The sequence below is a fragment of the Pungitius pungitius genome, chromosome 20 (genome assembly GCF_949316345.1).
Source record: "Pungitius pungitius chromosome 20, fPunPun2.1, whole genome shotgun sequence".
Classification (NCBI taxonomy): Eukaryota; Metazoa; Chordata; class Actinopteri; order Perciformes; family Gasterosteidae; genus Pungitius; species Pungitius pungitius.
Window position 1 is genome coordinate 983,694 of NC_084919.1, and position 24,704 is coordinate 1,008,397.

Genomic DNA, 24,704 nt, shown 5'->3' on the forward strand with positions numbered 1-24,704 from the left:
TGTGAAAGGTTCCCCGGATGTTATCGATGATAACTTAACGTAACTTCCTTCCTTCTGTTAGCATTAGCATACCGCTGTTTCACAGGGACTTTATTGCTTGAGGGAACTTTAAGCCTTTTTAGCCTGTCGTGTCGGTAGCAATTTGTGCCGAAGATACGTCAAGTTACGAGTAGCTAAGGTAGATAATGCTAAACGACCTAACGTTAAGGTTAAGCCACTTGTAGCTCGGGCAGCTAATGCTAACCAGCTATTCGACCTAACGTTGAGGTTAAGTCACTTGTAGCTAATGCTAACCAGCTAGCAGCTATCTTGTCAAGAGCAGAGTTGGTTCGAGGGTAAAAATAAGAGTTTAATTTAGTTACCCTTTTCTTCTTCAATAATGGTACCAAGGCAAATATGTCATATATATAATAAGTGTCTTAGTTGAATGTATATCAGTACAAACAGCAGAATGAGGTCTTGTTTTGGTGTTCAAACACAGCAGCTGATCAGCAGAGTCTTCAGTCATCCAGGTGAGTGATCAATACTTCTGATTTGATTTTGATCGAGGCAGACACTGAGGAACAGATGCAATCATTTGCATGTTTTCTTATCTCTTGCATACCTGATTTTTTTCACTAGACTTAAATTTGTTCATCAGAACTGTACATCTGTTAATTCAAATTTACACAATTTAACGTAGAAGTTATAAATGTGCACGACCCTCATCCTTTAAAAACACAAACTGCTTCAATCCTATAATTTAACATTCATGAATTCATTAATGAATGAGAATTTAAAATAAAACCACATATTTTGTTAGGGTTTTTGTTAAACATATGTGGATACATATTTTGAGTGACAGGGCGATGGAGCGCGGCTCAGCGCAGACTCAGCTCAACTCCAGGTGACGAGAAGCCCCGCCCCTCCATGCTGCGACACCTGACCTCCAGAATAAAAGCCACGGGTCCGATCACTGTGGCGGAGTACATGAGGGAGGCGCTCACCAACCCGGTGACGGTGAGTGACAGCCACGACCATCAACGACAACCCTAACACCCCCCCCATATGCCCCCCCATCCCCCCAACGCACGGTAGTTCTGCACCACACATGCGTGAATATACTACCCCCCCCCCACCCCTCATTGGCCGAGCTGTTTCCACGACTACTACATCCCCCCCCCCCCCCCCCCCCCCCCCCCCCCCCCCCCCCTCTGACTCACTACCATCACTAACAACATTTGGGCTTTATGAGGACTTTAACGAGGCCTCTGAAGGAGTCTGCTTGGTTTATTGGTACAAAGAGTCTTCCGTTTCTCCCCCCCAGGGTTACTACGTGACGAACGACATGCTGGGGCCTGACGGAGATTTCATTACGTCGCCAGAAATCAGCCAGATCTTTGGCGAGGTGAGGCGGGAAAAGAGCACTGTGACTGTAATTGGTTAATCAGGCTTTAGGAAACGTTTCCTCTTCTGTATAGTGATGGGACTTATTTAAAACGCATGTTTGATTGACAGCTGCTCGGCGTGTGGATCGTCAGCGAGTGGATCGGAGCCGGTCGACCCGAGCGGCTCCAGCTGGTGGAGCTCGGACCCGGAAAGGGCTCGCTGGCGAGCGACGTCCTCAGAGTACGAAGCTTCTACTCGTCCGTTCGTTTCAGAGATGTTGACTGATCCTCAAAGGGGCCTCGAGTCTTTGTGCTAAGCTAAGCTAACCAGAGGTATCATCATGCGTTCACTTGTACGGTGAAGTGGTGACCTCCTGTGCTCGTCTTCCAGGTGTTCAGTCAGTTGCAGTCCGTGGTGGGCGGAGCCTCTCTGTCTCTCCACCTGGTCGAGGTGAGTCCAGTGCTGAGTCGTCTGCAGGCCCACAAACTGACCGGCACTCAGAGCCGGGAGGCGGACGCCGAGGACGAGCCGGTGTACCGCCGCGGGGAAACGGCCGCCGGGCTGCCGGTGTCCTGGTACCGCCGCTTGGAGGACGTCCCCACAGGTACACCTGGGTGTCTGTCCTCTGTCCTGGTTCTGGTCCTCCCTGCCTTCAGCGGGGCTTGTTTACGGAGGTCTATAGAGGATCAGGACTAAACACAGACCGCTCCATGTAGGACCAGTGCTAACATTTGAATTCTGTTTTCAGGATTCAGCATCTTTCTCGCTCACGAGTTCTTTGACGCTTTGCCGATCCACAAATTCCAGGTTGGTTTTAAAGTCTTTCTGTGAAGAACTTAATGAGCTTTCTGCTCTTTTTCATCAGCATTTGTTTTTCTTTGATTACTTTTGGTGATGCTGTGCAGGTGAGAGACACAGGTCCGCCTGTGACCTCAGGGTCAGCGTGTCATAACACCACACGGCCACCAGGTGGAGCCAAAGCGACCCGGCTCTGAGGAGCCTCTCTCAGGTGACGTTTTGTGTTCCCAGAGGACGCAGAGAGGGTGGAGGGAGGTGATGGTGGACGTCGACCCGGAGAAGACGGACCAGCTGAGGTTCGTGGTGGCTCCGTCTCCGACTCTGGCCTCGTCCACGCTCGTCCAGGTGAGACAACCGGAGGGGAAGACTCGGCACAACTGTCGAGACTTCTCAAAGCGGAGGACATAATAGTTTAAACTTGTTTAATCTTCTGAACTCCATCAGATGAATGAATGTGTTTTTCTTTATAGCCTCCATCTGGTGTTTTCTGCACGTTTAAACAGTCTGTAACTCAGCGGTCTGTATCGATCCGTCTCTGGCTCACGTTGACCTTCCTGCCAGAGGCCTGACCTCCTCTTCATCCTCTTCATCGTGTGTGTGTGTCAGGCAGATGAAAGGCGGCCTCACGTGGAGGTGTGTGCAGAGGGCGGCGTCCTGGTGCAGCAGCTGGCCCGACGCATCGAAGCAGACGGCGGCGCGGCGCTGATCGCCGACTACGGCCACGACGGAACCAAGACGGACACCTTCAGGGTGAGGGGGGGGAAGAGAAAAGCTCAGTTTGTGGTTACCGTGGTGACCATTTGAGACTCAGACCTCAAAGCAGCGCCTCCTCGGTTGTAGTGTTCATGGCATCATTTAAATAAACGAATGAACGACACTTTGCTCGTCAGGGTTTCAAAGGCCACCGGCTCCACGACGTCCTGTCCTCCCCCGGCGCCGCCGACCTCACCGCCGACGTGGATTTCAGCTTCCTGCGGCGGGTGGCGGGAGAGGGCGTGGCCTGTCTGGGCCCCGTCACGCAGAGGACCTTCCTGAAGAACATGGGCATCGACTCCCGAATGCAGGTGAGGAGTCTTCTTATTCTCTCAGATATCGGCTATTTAGCATTAAAAAAATTCAAAGATAATCAGTCACAACATCTCCGATGTGGCCCCTTTTTATTCACAACAATAAATGGAGGTCTTTGACCCCCCCCCCCCCCCCCCCAATGTTCCCCTGCAGGTTCTCCTGAGGAACTGCAGCGACGCGTCCACCAGGCAGCAGCTGATTGACAGCTACGACGTGCTGACCAACGCCGCCAAGATGGGCGAGCGCTTCCTCTTCTTCGGCCTGCTGCACCGCGCCCGGCTGGCCACCCCCCCCCAACCCGACGGGCCCAAGCTGGAGATCAGAAAGAAGAGGCCGGCGCCGCCGCCTGTGGCCGGATTCACAGAGCTCAGCTTCTCCTGAAGGAACAGAAAGCATGCTAGCACGCTAAGCTAAGCGAGGGACAATGCTACATCAGAGACCCGTGACTGAAGGTCAGAGGTCAACCTGCGCTGCCCTGAAGCGCTTCCTCCTCCCGGGGAAAATGGTTCCAGATTGGAAAGAAAACGATTTAAACATCGCTTTGGAGGGAATGTTTTTGTTTTTTTGTCATATATTTTGAAATAAATTTGTGGATTTTCATGTTAAACCACAGTTTGAAAAACAACGTGTGAATGTCTCAATTGACCCGTTAAATTATTTCAAAGGATTTGAATCAAAGACAGTTAAATATCAAAGTTCTTCCCAAAGTAAACAGTTTAATAATTTCCCATTAAAAGTTGTCCACATGACACAAATGTCTTGCAAAAATATAAAAGGTTTGAAATGAATTCTCAGGCTGGGATGTGATCTGCAGAGACGAAAGCAGCTTGATTTTCATCCAAAGAGATTCACTGAAAATAACTTCATGCATTAGTTTCTCTGCATAAATAAATACTGTCATTGTAATAATAGACGGATACAAACTGATATTCTCAGGTTCTGTCAACAAGCCAAAGGATTGACATGTTGAATCGGGCATGTTAGCATGCTAATGTTAGCGAGTGACAATTCTACGCTGAAACAAGATTTTTACTTTAATACTCAACAGTTGTTTGGTTTCTCAGCATCAAGTTCAGGTTTTTGCAGGCAAAAAAAGTTATGATCAGTGAATTCTCTTTTTTTAAGGAGTTTCTCAATAGTGCAAAGACGTCCCAACAGAGAACATCTGGAGGAACGAAGCTTATGTTCAGATCATCATCACGACGTCACGTTCTTCTGCTGGTCAGCATCAAGTAGAAAGTCATCAGAAATACTCGGTTTGAGCCGAAACCGTCCGAGGAGGCTCTGCATGAGTCTTTAGTGAGTCGCTTTGGCTCCATTATGGCTTGTAAAAGACAGGACAACTGTTCCTTCATTAGATTCTCAGGAATGTCTCGACCCAGCTCGGGGGGGTGTCCCTAGGGGTCCTCGTCCATGTCGTCCAGGTTGGGCGACATGATGAAGTGTTTGGGGCAGCTGAGGCCTCGCTCGTCGGCGTGCTCCTCCCAGCGGGCGTCGTCGCTCTCGTGGGTGATGTAGCGCTCGCCGCGACGAGTCTCGAACTCCCGGAGGTCCAGCCAGGTCTGGTAGTCCTGTGGGGGGGTAACATGTGACGTCACAGGTTATGAAGCCGAGTGTTCTCTTATAGAGACCTGTCAATCATAGTAAGGCCCCCCCTAAAGCATCCTCTCTTCATGGTCTATTTGACTCTACATGGACCATCATTCACTAAATGAACATCATGCTGCATTGAAGAAGACTTGAAACTAGAGACTGAGACCATAAACTCATGTTTACAATGTTTACTGAGGGAATAAATCAAGAGAGAAGTAGAGTCATTTCCTCATAGACGTCTATGGGAGCAGAGGAGTCGCCCCCTGCTGGTCACTACACAGAAGTAGAGTCATTTCCTCATAGACGTCTATGGGAGCAGAGGAGTCGCCCCCTGCTGGTCACTACGCAGAAGTAGAGTCATTTCCTCATAGACGTCTATGGGAGCAGAGGAGTCGCCCCCTGCTGGTAACTACACAGAAGTAGAGTCATTTCCTCATAGACGTCTATGGGAGCAGAGGAGTCGCCCCCTGCTGGTCACTACACAAGATGACTCTTTAACTGACTGATTTGAAGACCAGAACCTGAATAAAACCTTTTCTCCATCATTACATCGTGTAACGTCGTCTTGTTAAAATGTGGTCACCTGCAGCCAGGTGTGGCTCAGCGACTTGTCCACGCTGTAGCGCTTCCTCATCTTCACCTGCAGCAGGTTGTTGATGAGGTCGGTGGCTGCAGGGAGGAACAAACACTCTATTATAGATATTTATAAGATGAAACCACATAAAACAAAGGGGGGGGGCTGACTCACCGTGCTCGGACACCTCCCTCCACGGGTTGGACGGGTACATGAAGGCGGCGTTCTGGATCTGGTCGTTGATGTCCTCGTCCTCGTTGAAGGGGAAGGTGCCGCTCAGGCTGACGTAGACGATGACCCCCACCGACCACATGTCCAGGGAGCGGTTGTAGCCTTTGCTGCGCAGCACCTCGGGGGCCAGGTAGGCGGGGGTCCCCACCACGGAGCGCCGGAACGACTTCTCCCCGATGATGCGGGCGAAGCCGAAGTCGCACAGCTTCACCTGGAGGAGGAGGAAGGGGGGGGGGTTAGACGAGGGACGCAATAACAGAGACGGAGCTCTCTTGGGGTGGGGGGGGGGGGGGTTCTGACCTGAGGGAAGGGCTCCGCAGAGGCCAGCAGGACGTTCTCCGGCTTCAGGTCACAGTGCACGATGTTCTTGAAGTGGAGATGTCTGAGGGCCACCAGGATCTGTGGGACAGGAGCTCAGTGAGCAGGGGACACACAGGAGACCCTGAAGGTCCCACATGCAACATCGCCGCCCCCCCCCCCCCCCCCCCCCACTGGCCTCTGACCTGTGTGACCAGGAACTTGGTGAGGCGCTCGGGCAGGCGGCTCTTCTCGCTGGACAGGATCATCTCCAGCATGTCGCCGTGGAGCTTCTCCATGACGACGAACACCTGCTCGGGGGTCTCGAACATGCAGTCCAGGTTGACGATGCCCGGGTGGTGCAGGTTCTGTGGGCGGAGGCCTTTAGCCGCGGCTCTGACGGAGCTGCTGTCTGTTTCATGTTGCTCGTCCTACCTGCAGGATGGCCACCTCGTTCCTCAGCTGGCTCTCCTGCTTGGTGGGGAACCTCATTTTGTCGATGATTTTGATCGCCACGTCCCTGCCGGACTTCCTGTGTTTGCCTGCACAGGAGGAGGAACATCTCAGATCTCCACTGGTCGGGGTTTTCATTGATGCGCCAGTTAAAAACCTCCATAAGGTCTGGACGGTGAGGAAGTCCTGAGGCTCTCACCTCCGTAGACGATCCCAAACTGACCGGAGCCGAGGACCTCGTCGGCGAAGATCTGGTAGACCGAGCTGATGTCCTGCAAGAGAGCCCGCCGGTTTGACCGTTAACCACCAGGGAGATTAAAGAGACGCTTTGTGAGCTCCAGCTCAGAGGAGCAACCTTTTCCTCTGGTGGACCTCATGAGAGGATGAGACACCGATAAATACATGGAGACCTTTTCTTCTTGTATGAAAACACACAGAAGCTTTGCGGTCCATCAGGTGGAATGAGACAGAAGACTCACCACGTTCTCTTGTATCTGCGAGTTGGACACTGATATGCTGACGGAGACGTCCTCTGAGGAGACAAACGACACGGAGCATTTTGTTTTTAAAACCTTTATATAATTAAAGTCTCTTCCTAATGACCCACAGATACACATTTAAACACATTTAACCCTAATCCTCTTTGTTCAAATAGGCCGCAGGAGGCCGAGGGCGCGTCCTGTTCCCACTGACAGCATTGATTCCACATCGCTGACCCGGGGCCCGGGGGGGGGGGGGGGGGGTCGCCCCTCCCTGCGCTCGATGCGGCGGGCGGCTGGAGGGCGGCGACTTGATGACGCCCAAGAGTTTATGTAACAGCTGTGGAGGCTACTGGCCTCGGTGGACTAAGGCTTTTATTTTGAAATCGCTCCCAATGCGACATGTGAAAATCAGTTCTCTTTGTTATTGATTTGCAGATTGTTGTCACTTCCTCTGACTGTTTCACATTAAAAGCCTTCTTTGTACCGCGAGCTTTATGTGCTAAGCTAGCTTAGCGTAGCATAACGACAGGAAGCAGGTGGCAGCAGCTAGGCGGGATTTGAAATGAAATGAATCCACCTACGGGCACCTCATCATTAATAACTATATTACATTTTATACGATCATTTGTACAAAAACATAAAGTCTAGTTCCTGACCAAAGCATTTTATTGTGAAACATCAGGAAGTGTTGAGTATCACTCGCGGTTCCAAAGATAAATATATTGAAACCTAAATGTTCATTATGATTTTAGTAATATGTAAGAAAATATAATTTATAAACTTTAATGACACGATTATACCCCGTTTAGAGCTTGAGTAGTTATTTTACATTTATATATTATATATATTATATGTCATCTAATTCCATTCATCTTGCTTTTGTTATTTTAAAATGATTATTACAGTGATCAAACCCTCCATTTATGTATTAATGTCGCCCAACAAACAGATCTACTGTGGGGAATAAAAGCTCGACATTAATTACTCAACAGCTGGAAAACAAAGGTTTTCATAACGGTGCATTTAGGTACTTAATGCAGGAGAGCTCAATTTGGGATTAAATTGAATAAATACACTTTAACCTGAGACGAATTAGAGCGTAAAATCCTCTGGAATCCCTTCAATCACTTTAAAACGTGTGTGTGTTTGTTGCATAACGCTCTTCTGAAACATCATATTCCATCTGAAAGTACTACTTCTATCTGTAATTATTATACAACAATCTGTTTTTAGAGGGTTTAGAAAAGTTCAAAATCGACCTTTGAGAAGATGATTTAACCTTTTTTCCTCCCTTGCTTCACCTGGTTTGAATGGAGGTGTCAGCAGTCGGACCTCAGCTCATCATCAACATCATCAACATTCTTCCTCTCGTGTCTCTACAGGCTCCAGCTGTCACTCACTGTGGTCCCGCCCCTGGCCTCCGGGCCCGGCGCCCCCCCCGCTGGCCTTGGGCGTGACGGGCATCATGGCCTGACGGACGGCCTTCTCCCAGCTGCGGCCCGCCTCGCGCCCGGCGCCGCTCGGCGCCAGCACCGGGTTGTGTTGGTGGGGGCCGTCCTCCCCGACGTAGTACACCACGTGGGCCGTGACCACCTGGAAGCAGGGCGGGTTGGCGCCCCCCGGCAGGCCCCCCGGGTCCAGAGCCGGCTCCACCCGCAGGATCTCGCACAGGGGGATCTCCTGGAGGGGGGGGGAGAAGCAGGGAGGATTGTGACGGCGCCATGAAGGTTTATTTCTCTCTCTGTAGACACGAGTTGGATGAAAGAGAAGCACGAGGTGGACGCCCCCCCACTCGGAACCCCCCCCCCCCCGCCCCCGCTCACTGGGAGACGCTCCCCAAGTCTCAGTGTTAGAAACTTCCCTTCCTTCCTTCCAGATCAAACACGGGAGCAGGAGAGCGGTGTCTCTAAACCCCCCCCAGGGGCATTCCAACCCCCCCCCCCCCCGTAACCCCCCCATCCATTCATCACACCGCTGTTATTAAGAAAGCAGGACGGCCTCCGCAGCTTTTGGGCACGAGGCGAGGGGCCGGAGAAACGTTGAGGAAGCGACCATGACCCCCCCCCCGCCCCGCCCCCCCCCCTTTCCGCTCTCTGGCCTTCAAAGGAAGCGGCGCTTTGTGGTGAAGGTCAGCGGGTCGCTGGTAGAGATGAAAGGAGGCGGAGAGGAAAAGTTCCTTTAGGGAGAATCAGTGAGAACGTTTGTGACGGATGTGATTAAAGATCAATTCTGATTCAACAGGCTTTCTGCACTATTCATTCATCCATCAATTCATCAATTCATCCACCCATCCATCCATCAATTCATTCATCCATCCATTCATTCATGCACCGTGTGAAATGGGTTCTGTGATAAATGTTCATTTAGCTCCGCCCTCTTTTATAAGTTGTGGGGAGTCGTTCTCTTATCCCTCTCACAGCAGAAGGTGACCTGCTCAGACAGAGACGTGCCTCATCAATGTTAATATGTACAGTATGACCCCCCCCCTCCCTCTCCACCCCCCCCCCCCCCCACACAGCCCTTTGTTCCTCTGGAAGCCGATCGGTCTCCTACCTTGTAAAACTTGGCTCCACTTTCGTTGTGGAACAGCGTCAGACTCTTGCTGTCCAGCCTCCAGTAATGTCTCTTCCTCTGGGGGGGGGCAAACAACAGGTTTATACACACACACACACACACACACACACACACACACACGTGATGTACTGCGTGTACCATGTTGTCTCTGCTGGTGTAGTGCACCATCCAGCCCTCCTTCACCAGGGTGCAGCTCTTCCTCTTGGTGTGTTTGATGGACTGAACCACTCGCATCAGAGGGATGTTGCTGCTGCTGCACGGGCTGCACACACACACACACACACAGGAGGACACACAGGAGGACACACATCCAAAAGTTGAGTCCTTCACGCAAAGCAGCATCAAGACGAACACCAAGTCTCTCAAGATGACTTTAACTTTAACTAAAAGCGTAGCTCACAAGATCCACATCAAGAGCTTTTAAGTTCAAAAGGAACAGAAGACATTTAAAGGCTATAATGAATCAAACTGATCTCGGGCTTGATGAATCAAAGGCTCCAGTTGGGGTCACCTGATGGTCCGGAGCGTCTCGTCGTCCCTCTCGGGTCCCTCCATGAAGAACAGCTTGTCCTCCGTTTCGTCCAGGCAGCCGTCCACCTCCATGGTGGCCTCGGGGTCCGGGCCGGGGCTCGCCGGCTCTGGAGCGCACAAAGAGTCTGAGAACACAACGGACGACGCACAGGGAGCGACGCGGGGGCCGCGTTCAGCCCCCAGGCTGCAGTTCCTCCGACGGCCCCCAGGGGACCTTCCCAACCTCAACATGGAGTTTTATTTTGAAAAGACGAGTCGAAAGGGTTTGTTCCACTTGAATAAGAACAATTTAGATGTTGAATATGTTCCAACAGGCCTCTTCCCCCCCCCCTCCTGAAGAGCTTTTGGTCATTTTAAGGTTAAGGCTCCTGGCTGCTTATATACGTGCGGATCAGCAGGAGGCGCTCTTATTGTGTAGGAACTCACCTCCGTTGAAGTCCACCTCCCCGAGGCAGTCACGAGGGATTTTGGCCGCACATCTCTTGTGGCAGTTGAACTTACAATCTAAACACACACGACACAGGAGGGGTCAAACACAGGATCTGGAGCGTGTGGGTCTTTGTGGGGGGGGGGTTGGGGAGGGGGGGGGGGGGGGGGGGGTCACCTTTGCACTGCATGCCCTGGCGAAAGAGGCCCTTCAGCAGCCGCTTGCAGAACTGGCAGATGGTGGGGCGGGTGTAGGTGTGGACGGAGAAGGTGTGGGGCACTTTGACCCGACCCAGCACCATCTTCTCCATCCAGATGGGACGGCCGCTCAGCAGCGAGTTCCGCTTCGCGGCGCCCAGCAGGGGGCGCTGTGAGGGGGGGGGGGGGGTTTAAAACAACAGTCAGAGATCACGGAGACAACTTTTACTGTATATACGACAAAATATAAAACTCAATTTAATAATCAATAACTCAACAAGCGTGATTATTTATTCATTTAGAATAAGACTGCAAGAAGGTATTGGTGCCGATGGAGGAACAATACTTGTATAACTATGAGGTAGGTTGGGGGGGGGGGGGGGGGGGGTAGGCGTCGTGCTGATGTGTGCAGCTGGAGGAGAGAAGACAGAAATGCTGCTTTTATGAAATAATTCCGTCCAAACTAAAAACGTCATGGATCTAAAGTATCGTCTCCACTGAGTGAGAACAATCGGTCACGTGACTGAACAACTCCGACAGCAGATGTTCCTCACAACACTGTGTGTGTGTGTGTGTGTGTGTGTGTGTGTGTGTGTGTGTGTGTGTGTGTGTGTGTGTGTGTGTGTGTGTGTGATGGAGCAGATAAAAGTCTGTTTGTTCCAGAGAGCGTGGAGCTCTGACTGGGACGGAAAAATCCAGTGGTTAGCCTGCAGCCATCAGAGATCCTGTGTGTGTGTGTGTGTGTGTGTGTAAAAGCGTGACTACTGGGAACGGCTCATTGGTTGCACAACACAGATCTGCTAGTGTGGAAAGTGTCATTCATTATTAGTCAATCTCTAAACCGGCTTTCGCTCCGCTGACTTCTCCCCATGAGCACACACACACACACACACACACACACACACACACACACACACACACACACACACACACACACACACACACACACACACACACACACACACACACACACACACACACACACACACACACACACACACACACACACACACACACACACACACACACACACACACACACACACACACTTTGGACTCTGAACATTGGATCAAACGTCCACTAAAACACCTCCTGGCTGAACGCGACCCCCAAGAACCAGCATGGCGGCGGGAGGCGGCGAGCGCACCCACCTCGTCCTGCGGCACGGGGGTGAACTCGGCGGACGGCGGGCGGGCGATGGCGGCCGGCAGCGAGACGTTGGACAGGCGGCGCTTCCTCAGGCCGCTGCAGTTGTTTGGGATCTTGAAGGCGCAGCGCTTGTGGTAGTTCAGCCCACATCCTGAGGAGCAGATCAGTCATTCATGTCACGGTCGCCTCCCGGGCCGACGGTTTGATTCCTGCGGCGGGTCGGTCACAACCCGCCTTGCAGTAAGAGATCAAACCCCAACCTCCCCCCTCCCCACCCCCAAAGAAATGCATGCTTTCTTTAAAGTACACAGTTTATTACAGCCAGAAGCGGTAAAAAACATTCTCTTTCAGACGGTCTTTGAACTCATCGCCTCTTTATCTCACAACATGCACACGTTCTCACCCTCACACTTGAGGCCCTGCCTCACGAGGCCCCACAGCATCTCCCCACAGTCGTCGCAGAAGGCCGGCGCCTTGTAGGAGTGGACGTAGAGCGCGTGGGGACGGATCTGGAAGTCCTCGGCTGTGGCCAGAGCTGAAAACAAAAGCATGTTTTACTCTTTAAGGAGTTCATTTATTAGTGTTTTATTCTCTTGTTTATTTATACATCCTTTCCCATGATCATGTGACATTGTAAACAAGCAATCAGTGTTTAGATCCACAGGAGGAGACGCTAGTAACATTAGCAGCACCGCTAATGGCTAACCAATGGCGGATCACTTAGATTAAGATGCGTTCAGGCTCTGCTCTGTGAAAATTAGAACTTGTCTCGCGGTCTCGTACAGAATGATTTACACGGTCTCGTACGCGGTCTTGTACACGATGTCGTACACAATGACTTACACGATGTCGTACACAATGACTTACACAATGTCGTACACGATGTCGTACACAATGTCGTACACAATGTCGTACACAATGTTGTACACAATGTCGTACACAATGTCGTACACAATGTCGTACACAATGTCGTACACAATGTTGTACACAATGTCGTACACAATGTCGTACACAATGTCGTACACAATGTTGTACACGATGTCGTACACGATGACTTACACGATGACTTACACAATGCCGTACACAATGTCGTACACAATGTCGTACACAATGTCGTACACAATGCCGTACACAATGTCGTACACAATGCCGTACACAATGTCGTACACAATGTCGTACCCGGTCTCGTACACGATGTCGCGCTTTGAGCAGGAGGAGGAAACGAGATCTGAGGCGAGCTCGGCGCTAATAAAACTGCAAACATCTTTTAAGATGCTTGACATGAAACAAAATAAAAGTTAAACCTGGATGAATTACCTGGAAATGGTCATTCATGGCCCCCAGAGGATCAACCCTCCTGAGTTTAGCGATCTACGTTCTGGCTCAACGCTGTTGATATTTACGGTTTGGAGAAAAATAAACCTACAATTGTTTGATGGATTACAGTAGAACTTTGTGTTCAGAGATTCCTGGTTCCCAGGGGATGAACCCTACTGACTAAAATAACATGTGAAGTGTTGTCCTACCGGAGAGGACCACCTCCACCAGGTCGCCCTCGTGGATCTCCTCCGCTGAGCTCAGGCGCTGCAGGATGTTCTCCGAGTTCAGGTTGTGGCGAAAGAGGAGGATCTTATCGTACATCCCGAAAAAACCACATTCGGGGAACTGAGGAGGAGGAAGAGGAGGTCAGGGATTCACTTTGCTGTTAAAGTCAAACATTCCTGAAAAGAAGAGAATCTGACCAGGTGATGGGAATAAATGTTTAGATTACAGAAAACAGAACCTTTATTCTCCAAAGGGCGAAGCTTCAAGTGTGATAGAGAGAACACAAAGACAATGTTTAACATTAAGAATGGACTCTTATTTGATATTTAAAAGGCATCAGCTTGGACCTTTATCGAGACTCACTGTGTTCAGACCCTTCAAAATAAAAGCCTCATGCATGGAACATCCAAGTCTTGCATTAAAGTGCTCTTCTTATTTCATGCCGTTTGACAGACAGCAAGGTTTAAGAAACTAAATACATACTTTTCCTTTATTATGAAACGCTTTGTTAGCGACATGATGGATGCAGAGTGCTGAAAGACAGACGGAGAGACAGAAGGACACACAATGAAGCAGCAGCTATGGAACCATGACCTCTCGCTCATCCAATCACACGAGAGCCTGTGGTCAGCTGGTGCGTCCGAGGAGCAACAGAAAGAGTTCTGTTAATGGACAAGAGTGTGTGTTTAATATTTAATACACACTGATCCCCTCTTTGTGGTTGATCCTCCATTACCCGGTCTCTCACACACACACACACACACACACACACACACACACACACACACACACACACACACACACACACACACACACACACACACACACACACACACACACACACACACACACACACATTTCTGAAGACCCTGCAGTCTTTAGGTTGTCGGTGTCACACAGGTCAAATCCTCCAGGCCGCGCTGTGACCTTTGACCCCACAGCAGGAGCTGGAACAAGGGGGGCGGGAAGAAGGATGGGGGGGGGGGGGTTCTCTAACTTATCCATCCATCACCTCTCTATCTGTGCAGCACTCATGCATCAGATGGACTGTTCATAGAAACCAATAATCCTTCTTCTAAAAGCATCAACACACACACACACACAGCAGTGGGAAGCCAATCAGGTTCCAGGGATTTTATAGGAGTGCGACGTCTAAACGTAAATCTTTTGTCCAGTAGCAAAACTTATATATATATATTCAGTATATTTACTCATCATTGCATGTACTTGTACCTGAATTGTGTGTTCATAGCATGTTCATACTGCACTATCTCCATTGTTTATTCTATTAATCCTTTATTCTGCACTTTAATGCTCTGTTTAACTCCTTTCGCTCAGGAAACAAACAGGAAGAGGCGCCGAGTGGGTCCAAGGTCGTCAGCGTGTTTCACTCTTCAGATTCCACTTAAAAAGAACTGAGAGACATCGCTCTTTAATCCATGAAGAGAAGGATCGTTTGGGTTCAACTCGCTTCATATTCAAGTTAAAGAAAAAAAGATGCTGTTTACCAGGTGGCGGTGTGACCTTTGACCTCTCTACTCTTGGATTCACTGTTGATTGGAGAGTTCTGCATTTCACCAAAGAATGAGCTCAATATAATCATTTGAATCTTCCCAAAACCCTTTTTCATTGAAACCCAGTGACAGAGATCAGTCTGCGAATCGAAATACTCCAACAAGAAATAAATCTAATTCAAGAATTCTCTAGAAATGAAATCATCACGAACCAGGAATCCAACCACGAAGCCTCGCTTCCCCTCGAGGACCCGCAGAGAGCTCATCTCCTCACACACACACACACACACACACACACACACACACACACACACACACACACACACACAGTCAATCTGACCACAAAAACATCCTCCCTCGTGTGTGTGTGTGTGTGTGGATTCATTCACCAGATAAAGATAATAAAGTTTCTCTATGGAACATAACGATGTCAATGCTGCTTTGAAGAGTTTTAATTCTTCACTGTGGTCAAAGCTACATTTACTACTTAATGTCAAGTCTTTCATTGTCAATATAATGCATTTATCCATAAAACTCATTTGAATAAATATAAACAGCATTTTCAATATTTCATTTTTTGTAAAATGTTTCTTTAAAGTTAAGAAATCTTAATTAGTTATTTAATTGTTCACCTCGTCAAGAAAAGTAAGAAATGAATTAAAGGCAGTTCATGGATCGACGACCTCTGAGGTCAGCGTGGTCCTCCACAGGAAGACCTCAACAACACACACAATTCACTTCATGAGATTATGAGTCACATATCCGGGTTTGATTAAACCCATCAAGACAAAACAAGGAAACCTTAAATATCCATTTTCAACTGTTTCAACAGGAAACTGAACCGCTTCCTGCTTCTTATCGGATTCTCAGGTGATGGAAGAGCAGGTTAAACGAGTCATTTCTGTCTCACATTCAAATGAGAGTTCTTTAATGTTCTGATGAAGTCGGAGGAGAATGACGCGCTGCAATCAGGGGCTGCTGGAATAATCCAACCAACAAGGTTCCGACTATGAAAATAGATATTTAGGGTTGAGTATCGTTCTTAGTTTAATTAATACTTATTGGTTACTTAAGTCTGTACAACGATTCGGCAAATTAATTGATTGTGACCCCGCCTCCAAAGACGCTCAATTAGAAAAAGGATCAAAACCCTTGCGTTTGATTGTTCAGTAAGATTATCTTTTGATAAACAGAGTATGGATATTAAAGTAGATCCACCAGGACCTCCACACTGTGCATTAAGATTAGCTGAATATTTCTGTCTATTGGCTCCGTGTTTGGTCTCCTCCTCCAGAGGGAAATGTCTCTTTAGCAGCTAAACGCTTTGTTAGCTTTCTGTCAACAAAAGGATGTGTGTGTGGTCAGAGTGGCGACCCACGGGGGAGGGGTACTTCCCTACTTCCTCACCCCCCCCCCCCCCCCCCCCACACACACACACACACACAGATGGTAGTAAGGAGGTGTTTAACAGCAGGAAATCAGACCTGAAGCTTCCCTCCACCCACAGACAACCAGCTCCATGATGTGGACACAAAAGCAGGAACGAGTAAATTCCACCGATGATGTCATTTTTTATGTGGGCCGAGTTCCACCGTGAGCTCCGGCAGGAAGTTCCTGCTCGGTTCTTTATGCTCTTTCAAGAACAACAGCTGTGAAAGGTGCGTCGCTCCATAGAGGCAGTTCCTCTAGTGGCCACCAGCTGGAGCAAAACACCCGGATGGATCGAAGAGAACTCAGCCAGTTCAGATCTACAAAGCATTCAGCTCTCAGAATTGAATGCTTTTTTGCTGAAGGACACCCCCCCCCCCCCACTCCGCAAACCTCCTCCAGACACAATGCACACAGCTGTGAAACAGGAAGTGTGGAGCGTTGGCGCGGCAACAACGGCAACCACAGAGTGACATTCCCTCTCAGACACTTTACTCCTCGGTCGGTGACGAGAGACGACAAAAGCTGCGTTTAATGCATCCAAGAAACCAATCACATCGCCTGGAGGACCAGTGCAGGCTAATCAATCAATCAAGCCATCAATCAATCAATCAATCAATCTGCCGGCCTATCACTGGAACCAGAGGATCAAATGAGAGCGTCGCTGGGTTTTCCCCGCTCTACAAAACAGAAGGATGGTTTGCTGCAAAGTGTGTGTGTGTGTGTGTGTGTGTGTGTGTGTGGGGCTGGAGAGACGCTTTGAGGAACCGTCAGCGTGTTTTGGGTGATGTCGGGTGTTTTGGGTGGTGTCGGGTGATTCGGGTGGTGTCGGTGGTGTCGAGGCCCGGTCGGGTAATGGAGCGTACCTTGTGGTCCACGATGGAGCACACAAGCTCCCTGACGGCGCCCAGCGAGTGCTCTCCGGCCTCCAGGGTGACGGTCTCCCTGGTGAGGCCGATCTGGACCATGAAGGAGACCCCGTGGACGGACCCCCGGGAGCCGGTGGGGCTGGGGGCCGTCGGGCTGCAGTCGGAGAGCCGGCTGCAGAGCGTGGCCGGCGGGCTGGGGGACGGCGTGGGCGGGGCGGCGTGCTGGGGGAGGAGGGGGGAGGAGCGCGGCGAGGCTGCAGGCGGCGGGCCGTTGTCGGCCATCTTGGCTCCTTTCTTCTGTCCCCGGCACCTTTCTCAGCGCCGAAACACGGCGTGGAAACGTTCCCTCTGGCCGACGGGCATCGCCGAGCAGAAGGTCGGAACGATGACCTTTAGAGTTCTAAAGAAGAGGCCTCACTGTGGACGTGGTCTCACCTGTGGAGAGATCCGGAACTTTAAATACATCCATTGTTATTACTCAAAATGTCCATGTCCATGGGTTTGATGTCTCTGTTTAAGCATTAAAATGATCAGAAGATTTAAAAATTAGCATCAAATAGTTCCCAATTAAGTCTCTATATGTATGTATATATATGTATATATATGTCCATCAATGCAAAATGTAAAGAAAAAAGCGTCTGAGATGCAGAGGACTCAAAGTGAAACACGTTCAGAGCTTAAAGAAGACGTTCAGAGCTTAAAGAAGACGTTCAGAGCATAAAGAAGACGTTCAGAGCATAAAGAAGACGTTCAGAGCTTAAAGAACACGTTCAGAGCTTAAAGAAGACGTTCAGAGCATAAAGAAGACGTTCAGAGCTTAAAGAAGACGTTCAGAGCTTAAAGAAGACGTTCAGAGCATAAAGAAGACGTTCAGAGCTTAAAGAAGACGTTCAGAGCTTAAAGAAGACGTTCAGAGCAAAAAGAAGACGTTCAGAGCTTAAAGAAGACGTTCAGAGCATAAAGAAGACGTTCAGAGCAAAAAGAAGACGTTCAGAGCTTAAAGAAGACGTTCAGAGCATAAAGAATACGTTCAGAGCATAAAGAATACGTTCAGAGCTTAAAGAAGACGTTCAGAGCTTAAAGAAGACGTTCAGAGCTTAAAGAAGACGTTCAGAGCTTAAAGAACACGTTCAGAGCTTAAAGAACACGTTCAGAGCTTAAAGAAGACGTTCAGAGCATAAAGAAGACGTTCAGAGCTTAAAGAAGACGTTCAGAGCTTAAAGAAGACGTTCAGAGCATAAAGAAGACGTTCAGAGCAAAAAGAAGACGTTCAGAGCTTAAATTCAATTCAATTCATTTTATTTTGTATAGCCCAAAATCGCAAATTACAAATTTGCCTCAGAGGGCTTTACAGTCTGTACACATGCAACATCCTCTGTCCCGAAACCCTCACATCGGCACAGGAAAAACTCCCCAAAATATGAAAAAAACCCTTCAATGGGGAAAAAAGGGAAGAAACCTTAGGGAGAACGTCAGAGGAGGGATCCCTCTCCCGGGATGGACAGACTGCAATGGATGTCATGTGTACAGAATCAACAATGTAAAAGATGTACAATACATTCAATTTCTCTAACTGAAATGATACAAGTAATTGCAAGTAGCAGAAGAGGTGTACGGCAGGACCACTGCAGGGACAACCTCCATCAGATCGAACCACCATCCACAGAGGCTTCTGTGGGGAGGGAGAGCAGAAAGATGTTGGTTTTTGATGACAGTAATATGAATCATATTTAAAGTAATGATGATGGCAGTAGCAGGTGTCAGCAGAGCCATGAGCCAGGAGTCAGAACCGGGGTCCGCACGAAACTATGATCCACGGAGACCTGCTAGGCGAGAAAGCACAAAAAACTCCCGGAAAGAAGCTTAATTAGTGATGTACATTAATAAAGCATGGATGATTGTGGGAGGAGAGAGTGAGAGTGAGAGAGGGGCTCGGTGTGTCCTAAGAAGTCCCCCGGCAGTCTAAGCCTAGAGCAGCTTAACTAAGGGCTGGTCCAGGCTAACCTGAGCCAGCCCTAACTATAAGCAATATCAAAGAGGAACGTTTTAAGCTTTATCTTAAATGAACTGGCCGAGTCTGCCCCCCGGACTGAAAGTGGAAGCTGGTTCCACAAAAGAGGAGCTTGATAACTGAAGGCTCTGGCCCCCATCCTACTTTTTAAAACTCTAGGAACCACAAGTAGCCCAGCATCTATGGAGCGTAGATGCCTTGTAGGACAATACGGTGTAACAAGCTCTTTAAGATAAGACGGTGCCTCACCAGCAAGTGCCTTGTAGGTGAGGAGAAGTACCTTAAATTCTATTCTTGATTTAACAGGAAGCCAGTGCAGAGAAGTTAATACAGGAGTTATATGATCCCATTTCTTAGTTCTTGTTAATACACGTGCTGCAGCATTCTGAATCAGCTGGAGAGGTTTAAGCGATTTACAAGAGCAGCCTGATAACAAAGAATTACAGTAATCCAGTCTAGAAGTAACAAATGCATGAACTAGTTTTTCTGCATCACTTTGAGACAGGAAGTTCCTGATTTTTGATATATTCCGTAGATGAAAAAAGGCAGTCCTTGAAGTCTTCTTTATATGAGAGTTGAAGGACATATCCTGGTCGAAGAGAACTCCAAGATTTCTGACGGTGCTGTTGGATACCAGAGCAATTCCATCCATAGAGACTGTATCACGTGACAGCTGACTTCGAAGGCGCTCTGGGCCTATCATGATAACTTCCGTTTTTTCCGAGTTTAACATCAGGAAGTTGCAGGTCATCCAGGTTTTGATGTCTCCAAGACAGTCCTGAAGTCTAACAAGTTGGTTGGTGTCTTCTGGCTTGATCGATAGATACAGTTGAGTATCGTCTGCATAACAATGGAAGTTTATGCGGTGTTTTCTGATAACGTCGCCCAAAGGAAGCATGTACAGGGTAAATAGAATCGGTCCAAGCACAGAACCTTGTGGGACTCCGTGACCAACATTCGTGGTCCTCGATGATTCACCGTTCACAAACACAAACTGGGATCGATCCGATAAATAAGATTTAAACCAGCTGAGTGCAGTTCCTTTGATGCCAATCAAGTGTTCCAGTCTCTGCAGCAGGATACGGTGATCGATGGTGTCAAATGCAGCACTGAGGTCCAGCAATACAAGAAAAGATACAAGTCCTTGGTCCGATGCAAGTAGAAGATCATTTGTAATTTTCACCAGTGCCGTTTCTGTGCTGTGATGCATTCGAAATCCTGACTGGAAATCCTCGAACAAAGCATTGTTTTGTAGAAAGTCACATAATTGATTCGCGACAGATTTCTCCAGGATCTTAGCGAGGAAGGGAAGATTAGAGATGGGTCTGTAGTTAGCCAACACCTCTGGAGCTAGGGTAGGTTTCTTCAGAAGAGGTTTAATTACAGCTACCTTGAAGGACTGTGGTACATGTCCTGTCAACAAAGACAGATTCATAATATCCAGTAGGGATGTGCTAATTAACGGAAAAACTTCCTTAAGCAGCTTAGTTGGAATCGGATCCAGGAGACAAGTGGAAGAGTTGGATTTCAAAATTGTAGAAGTCAGTTGATCAAGGTTGATGGAAGAGAAACCATCCAAGTAGGTATCAGGGCCCACGGCTGCGTCCAAGGATCCTACATCCGCGGACGGGTTGGCTCCGGTTGGGGGTAGTAGACCATCAATTTTCTCTTTGATAGTCAGAATCTTATTATTGAAGAAGTTCATAAAGTCGTTACTACTGAGGTCCACAGGAATACACGGCTCGACAGCGCTGTGACTCTCTGTCAGTCTGGCTACAGTGCTGAAGAGAAACCTGGAGTTGTTTTTATTTTTCTCGATTAATGATGAGTAATAAGATGCTCTTGCGTTACGGAGAGCCTTCTTATATGTTTTAACGCTGTCTTGCCAAGTTAGCCTAGATCCTTCTGATTTGGTGGAACGCCATAACCGCTCAAGTTTCCGCACAGTTTGCTTTAGGTTCCGGGTTTGAGAGTTATACCAAGGCGCGAACTTCCTTCTTGTTGCCATTCTTCTTTTGAGGGGAGCAATACCGTCCAGCGCCATTCTCAAAGAGCCTGTGGCAGTATCGACAAGATGGTCGATTTGTGACGGACTGAAGTTTTCACAGGAGTCTTCTGATATCTTGAGACAGGACACTGAACTTAGAGCAGAGGGAATGGTTTCTTTAAATGAGGCTACAGCGGTGTCCGATAAACATCGACTGTAGAAACCCTTGGCAGGAGGAGGAGATTCTGGCAGTAGAAATTCAAAGGTTATCAGACAATGGTCGGACAGGAGAGGGTTCTGTGGAAAGATTGTTAAGTGTTCTATCACAATACCATACACAAGAACCAAGTCGAGGGTGTGGTTAAAACAATGAGTTGGTTTGTTTACAGTCTGACAGAAACCAATTGATTCCAGCAAAGAGAGAAATGAAGTACCAAGGCTGTCGTTATCGACATCCACATGAATGTTAAAGTCACCCACTATAATTACCTTGTCCGTTTTAAGGACCAAACTCGTTAAGAACTGTGAAAATTCACATAAAAATTCAGAATAAGGACCTGGGGCCCTGTACACTATTACAAAGAGAACCGGCTGGATTATTTTCCAGGTTGGTTGTGAAAGACTGAAAGTCAGACTTTCAAATGAGTTATAATCCAGTTTAGGTTTAAGGTTTATTAAAAGGCAGGAGTCATAAATAGCTGCCACTCCACCCCCTCGGCCTGTGCCTCGGGGGATATGAGTATTAACATGACTTGGAGGAGTCGCTTCATTTAAGCTAAAGTACTCCCCATCCGATAGCCATGTTTCAGTAAGACAGAAAATATCAACATGGTTGTCAGATATTAGTTCATTTACTAAAACAGCTTTAGAGCACAGAGATCTAATATTCAAAAGACCCCCTTTAATTCTCCTAGTTTGTTGCACAGTTGTATTGTTACATTTAACTTTGATTAAGTTATTAAATATAACTCCTCGGTTGTTTACCTTTAACTTAAATAACGGTGTCCGTGGGGCAGAAACAGTTTCTATAGAGTTAATTACGCTGAGTGACTGCTCGGAATGAAGCGCAGAGAAGTGTGTAAGACTGCGACTCTGCTTCCTGGTCTGAACTCTGGGTCATGGATTAAGTCCATTAAGAAACTGGGTCAGGTTCTTAGAAATGAGTTGAGCTCCATCCAAAGTTGGATGGATGCCGTCCCTCCTAATCAGACCAGGCACTCCCCAAAACGTTTTCCAGTGATCAACGAAGCCCACATTATTTACTGGGCACCACCTCGACAACCAGCGGCGGAATGACGACATGCGGCTATACATGTCGTCACTGATCAAGTTTGGGAGGGGGCCAGAGAAAACTACGGTGTCCGACATTGTTTTAGCGTATGTACACACCGATTCCACGTTAACTTTTGTGACTTCCGAGTGGCGTAACCGGGAGTCATTACCGCCGACATGTATTACAATCTTACTGTATTTACGTTTATCCTTAGCCAGCAGTTTAAGATAAGACTCAATGTCGCCCGCTCTGGCCCCGGGGATACAAGTGACTATGGCCCCTGGTTTCGCTAACTTCACGTTCCTCAGAATGGAGCTACCTATAACCAGAGTTGGCTTCTCAGCGGGTGTGTCGCTGAGTGGGGAGAATCGGTTTGAAACGTGAAGTGGTTGGTGGTTAACCGTGTGCTTCGACTTAGACTTATGCTTATTCCGGACAGTCACCCAGCCTCCCGGCCGCTCGGGGGTTGCCGGGGGACGGTTAGCAGGAGCAAACGATACGTCTATGTGGTCCGCACCGACTATAGGAGATGGCTGGTTAACAGCGGCTACCTCCATGGTGCGGAGCCGTGCTTCTAACTCACTAAGCCTCGCCTCCAAGCGATCAAATATACTGCACTTCTTACATGTACCATTATCCGTAAGGGAGGCAGAGGAATAGCTAAACATGTGACACACCGAGCAAGAGAGAGCAGGGGAGGTAGGGAGGGAAGACATCACAATGTTAGCTGCTAAGCTAATGCTAAAAGAGGTAGCGCTAACGCTAAACAACGTCTAAGCAACTATTCGTTTAAACGACAAAGTGCTGGACGGTGAGGCGTTTAACAACGTCTCACGTAGATAATTCGCCGCTTGTACTGACAATATCACGACAGAATCAACTTGGTATCGCTAGAGCTCTGAAAAAGTTCAAGACATCAAACACGCTGTCGACAGGAAGTGACGCAACAGACTCACCGTAAAAGAAGACGTTCAGAGCAAAAAGAAGACGTTCAGAGCTTAAAGAAGACGTTCAGAGCATAAAGAAGACGTTCAGAGCATAAAGAAGACGTTCAGAGCTTAAAGAACACGTTCAGAGCTTAAAGAAGACGTTCAGAGCTTAAAGAAGACGTTCAGAGCATAAAGACATAAAGAACACAGATAACAATCACAAATGTGAGAAGCGTCTGATGGAGGATTTACATTCAAACACCTGAGCTGCACAAACTAAAACAAAGAAGTGAAACTGCTGCTGAGAACAAACTAAAGCTGCACTCGATGCATTGATCAATAAACATATTTATTTAGGTTCATGTGTAGAATCAAGGAAATAGGAAGGAAGTAATAAAGAGGAGTCTCATAATAATGAATCTTAAAGTTTAACTAAGATCAAAACCACCGTAAATGCTCCAGAATTTAAGAACAAGTGGTGGATTTTAGTTCAATAGCTGACATTTAAATCCGTTTGACTGATAATGTGCGTAAATGTGACATTTAAAATGAGTGTAAACTTCATACGATGTAATGTTGTAACCCTCTAAACGCCTTGCAATGAATTAAATGAAAATATAAACGATAAATAGACGTATTTTTTAGTTCACAGCGACATAAAGGAATGGCGGTTTGAACATTATGTGATTAAATATATTGAAGGAATATTTTAAGTTAAAATCCTTTGCATTCAAATAAATGTGACCTTTAATACAACTGTAAACTTGTTGCAGAGATGTGTTTGACATACATCTATATATAAAGAGATATATATATACTGCTATATAAATATATATAAATGTGATAGAACGTCTCGATTTAAAGCAACAGGTCTGTTTTCATACGTCATTAAAGGGATCGTTACCTTCTTCCGTTTCCATCGGCGAACAAACAAATGTACCGTTAAGTGGCGTAAAGTCCTCTTCTTCTTCTTCTTCTTCTCCTTCTTCTTCTTCTTCTGTGTTTTCTTCTTCTCTCGTTTTACTGCAGAACTAGTTTTCGCTCCGCGGAGGCGCACAAACAGAAAGAGGCGCGCGCGGCTCGCGCTTCACGCGGACTGAACATCAGAGAAGAATCCGCCGCTCACACGGGGGGCGGAGCCTCGAGGGGGGAGGTCTCACTCTGACGCGTTTATGTAGTTTATTCAGTCAAATCAATATATTTATATAAATTACAGTTAGAAAAGAATTAAACGAAATTTTGTTAGAAAGTAATTATTAAAATAGTTTGGACGACTCTTGGATGGCGTGTATTAGCGAATGTAGAGCTAACCTTAACTAAGCTGATAAATGCTCATTTACATTAAATAGAATACTGACCGGAACCAAGCTAAAGCTGGGCAGCGGATACTCTGATACTATTGTGTG

At 47.8% G+C, this 24,704-nt stretch overlaps 2 protein-coding genes across 3 annotated transcripts; one reads left to right on the forward strand and one right to left on the reverse strand.

Annotated features, from left to right (window-relative positions):
* Nucleotides 1-34: 34 nt before the first annotated feature.
* ndufaf7 (NADH:ubiquinone oxidoreductase complex assembly factor 7) lies at nucleotides 35-3,804 on the forward strand. Of its 2 annotated transcripts, none has more exons than XM_037449922.2 (10): nucleotides 35-512; nucleotides 839-999; nucleotides 1,307-1,387; nucleotides 1,498-1,608; nucleotides 1,759-1,972; nucleotides 2,117-2,175; nucleotides 2,398-2,511; nucleotides 2,773-2,916; nucleotides 3,057-3,230; nucleotides 3,388-3,804. In XM_037449922.2, the coding sequence occupies exons 1-10, from the start codon at nucleotides 428-430 to the stop codon at nucleotides 3,613-3,615; spliced, it is 1,371 nt and encodes a 456-aa protein (XP_037305819.1). In that variant the 5' UTR covers nucleotides 35-427; the 3' UTR covers nucleotides 3,616-3,804. The 2 variants fall into 2 exon arrangements, with proteins under 2 accessions (XP_037305819.1, XP_037305820.1); XM_037449923.2 differs by having other exon boundaries at nucleotides 845-999; nucleotides 3,388-3,803.
* An 88-nt stretch (nucleotides 3,805-3,892) lies between these two features.
* Nucleotides 3,893-24,480, reverse strand: LOC119195181 (serine/threonine-protein kinase D3-like). Its single transcript, XM_037449919.2, has 19 exons — nucleotides 24,203-24,480; nucleotides 17,096-17,533; nucleotides 13,269-13,407; nucleotides 12,146-12,277; nucleotides 11,745-11,893; nucleotides 10,574-10,763; nucleotides 10,396-10,473; nucleotides 9,950-10,076; nucleotides 9,577-9,700; nucleotides 9,418-9,495; nucleotides 8,265-8,544; nucleotides 6,862-6,914; nucleotides 6,582-6,654; nucleotides 6,365-6,471; nucleotides 6,136-6,297; nucleotides 5,933-6,031; nucleotides 5,576-5,843; nucleotides 5,411-5,496; nucleotides 3,893-4,805 (listed from the first exon to the last, which is right to left on the reverse strand). The coding sequence occupies exons 2-19, from the start codon at nucleotides 17,378-17,380 to the stop codon at nucleotides 4,632-4,634; spliced, it is 2,604 nt and encodes an 867-aa protein (XP_037305816.2). The 5' UTR covers nucleotides 17,381-17,533; nucleotides 24,203-24,480; the 3' UTR covers nucleotides 3,893-4,631.
* Between the last annotated feature and the right edge of the window lie 224 nt (nucleotides 24,481-24,704).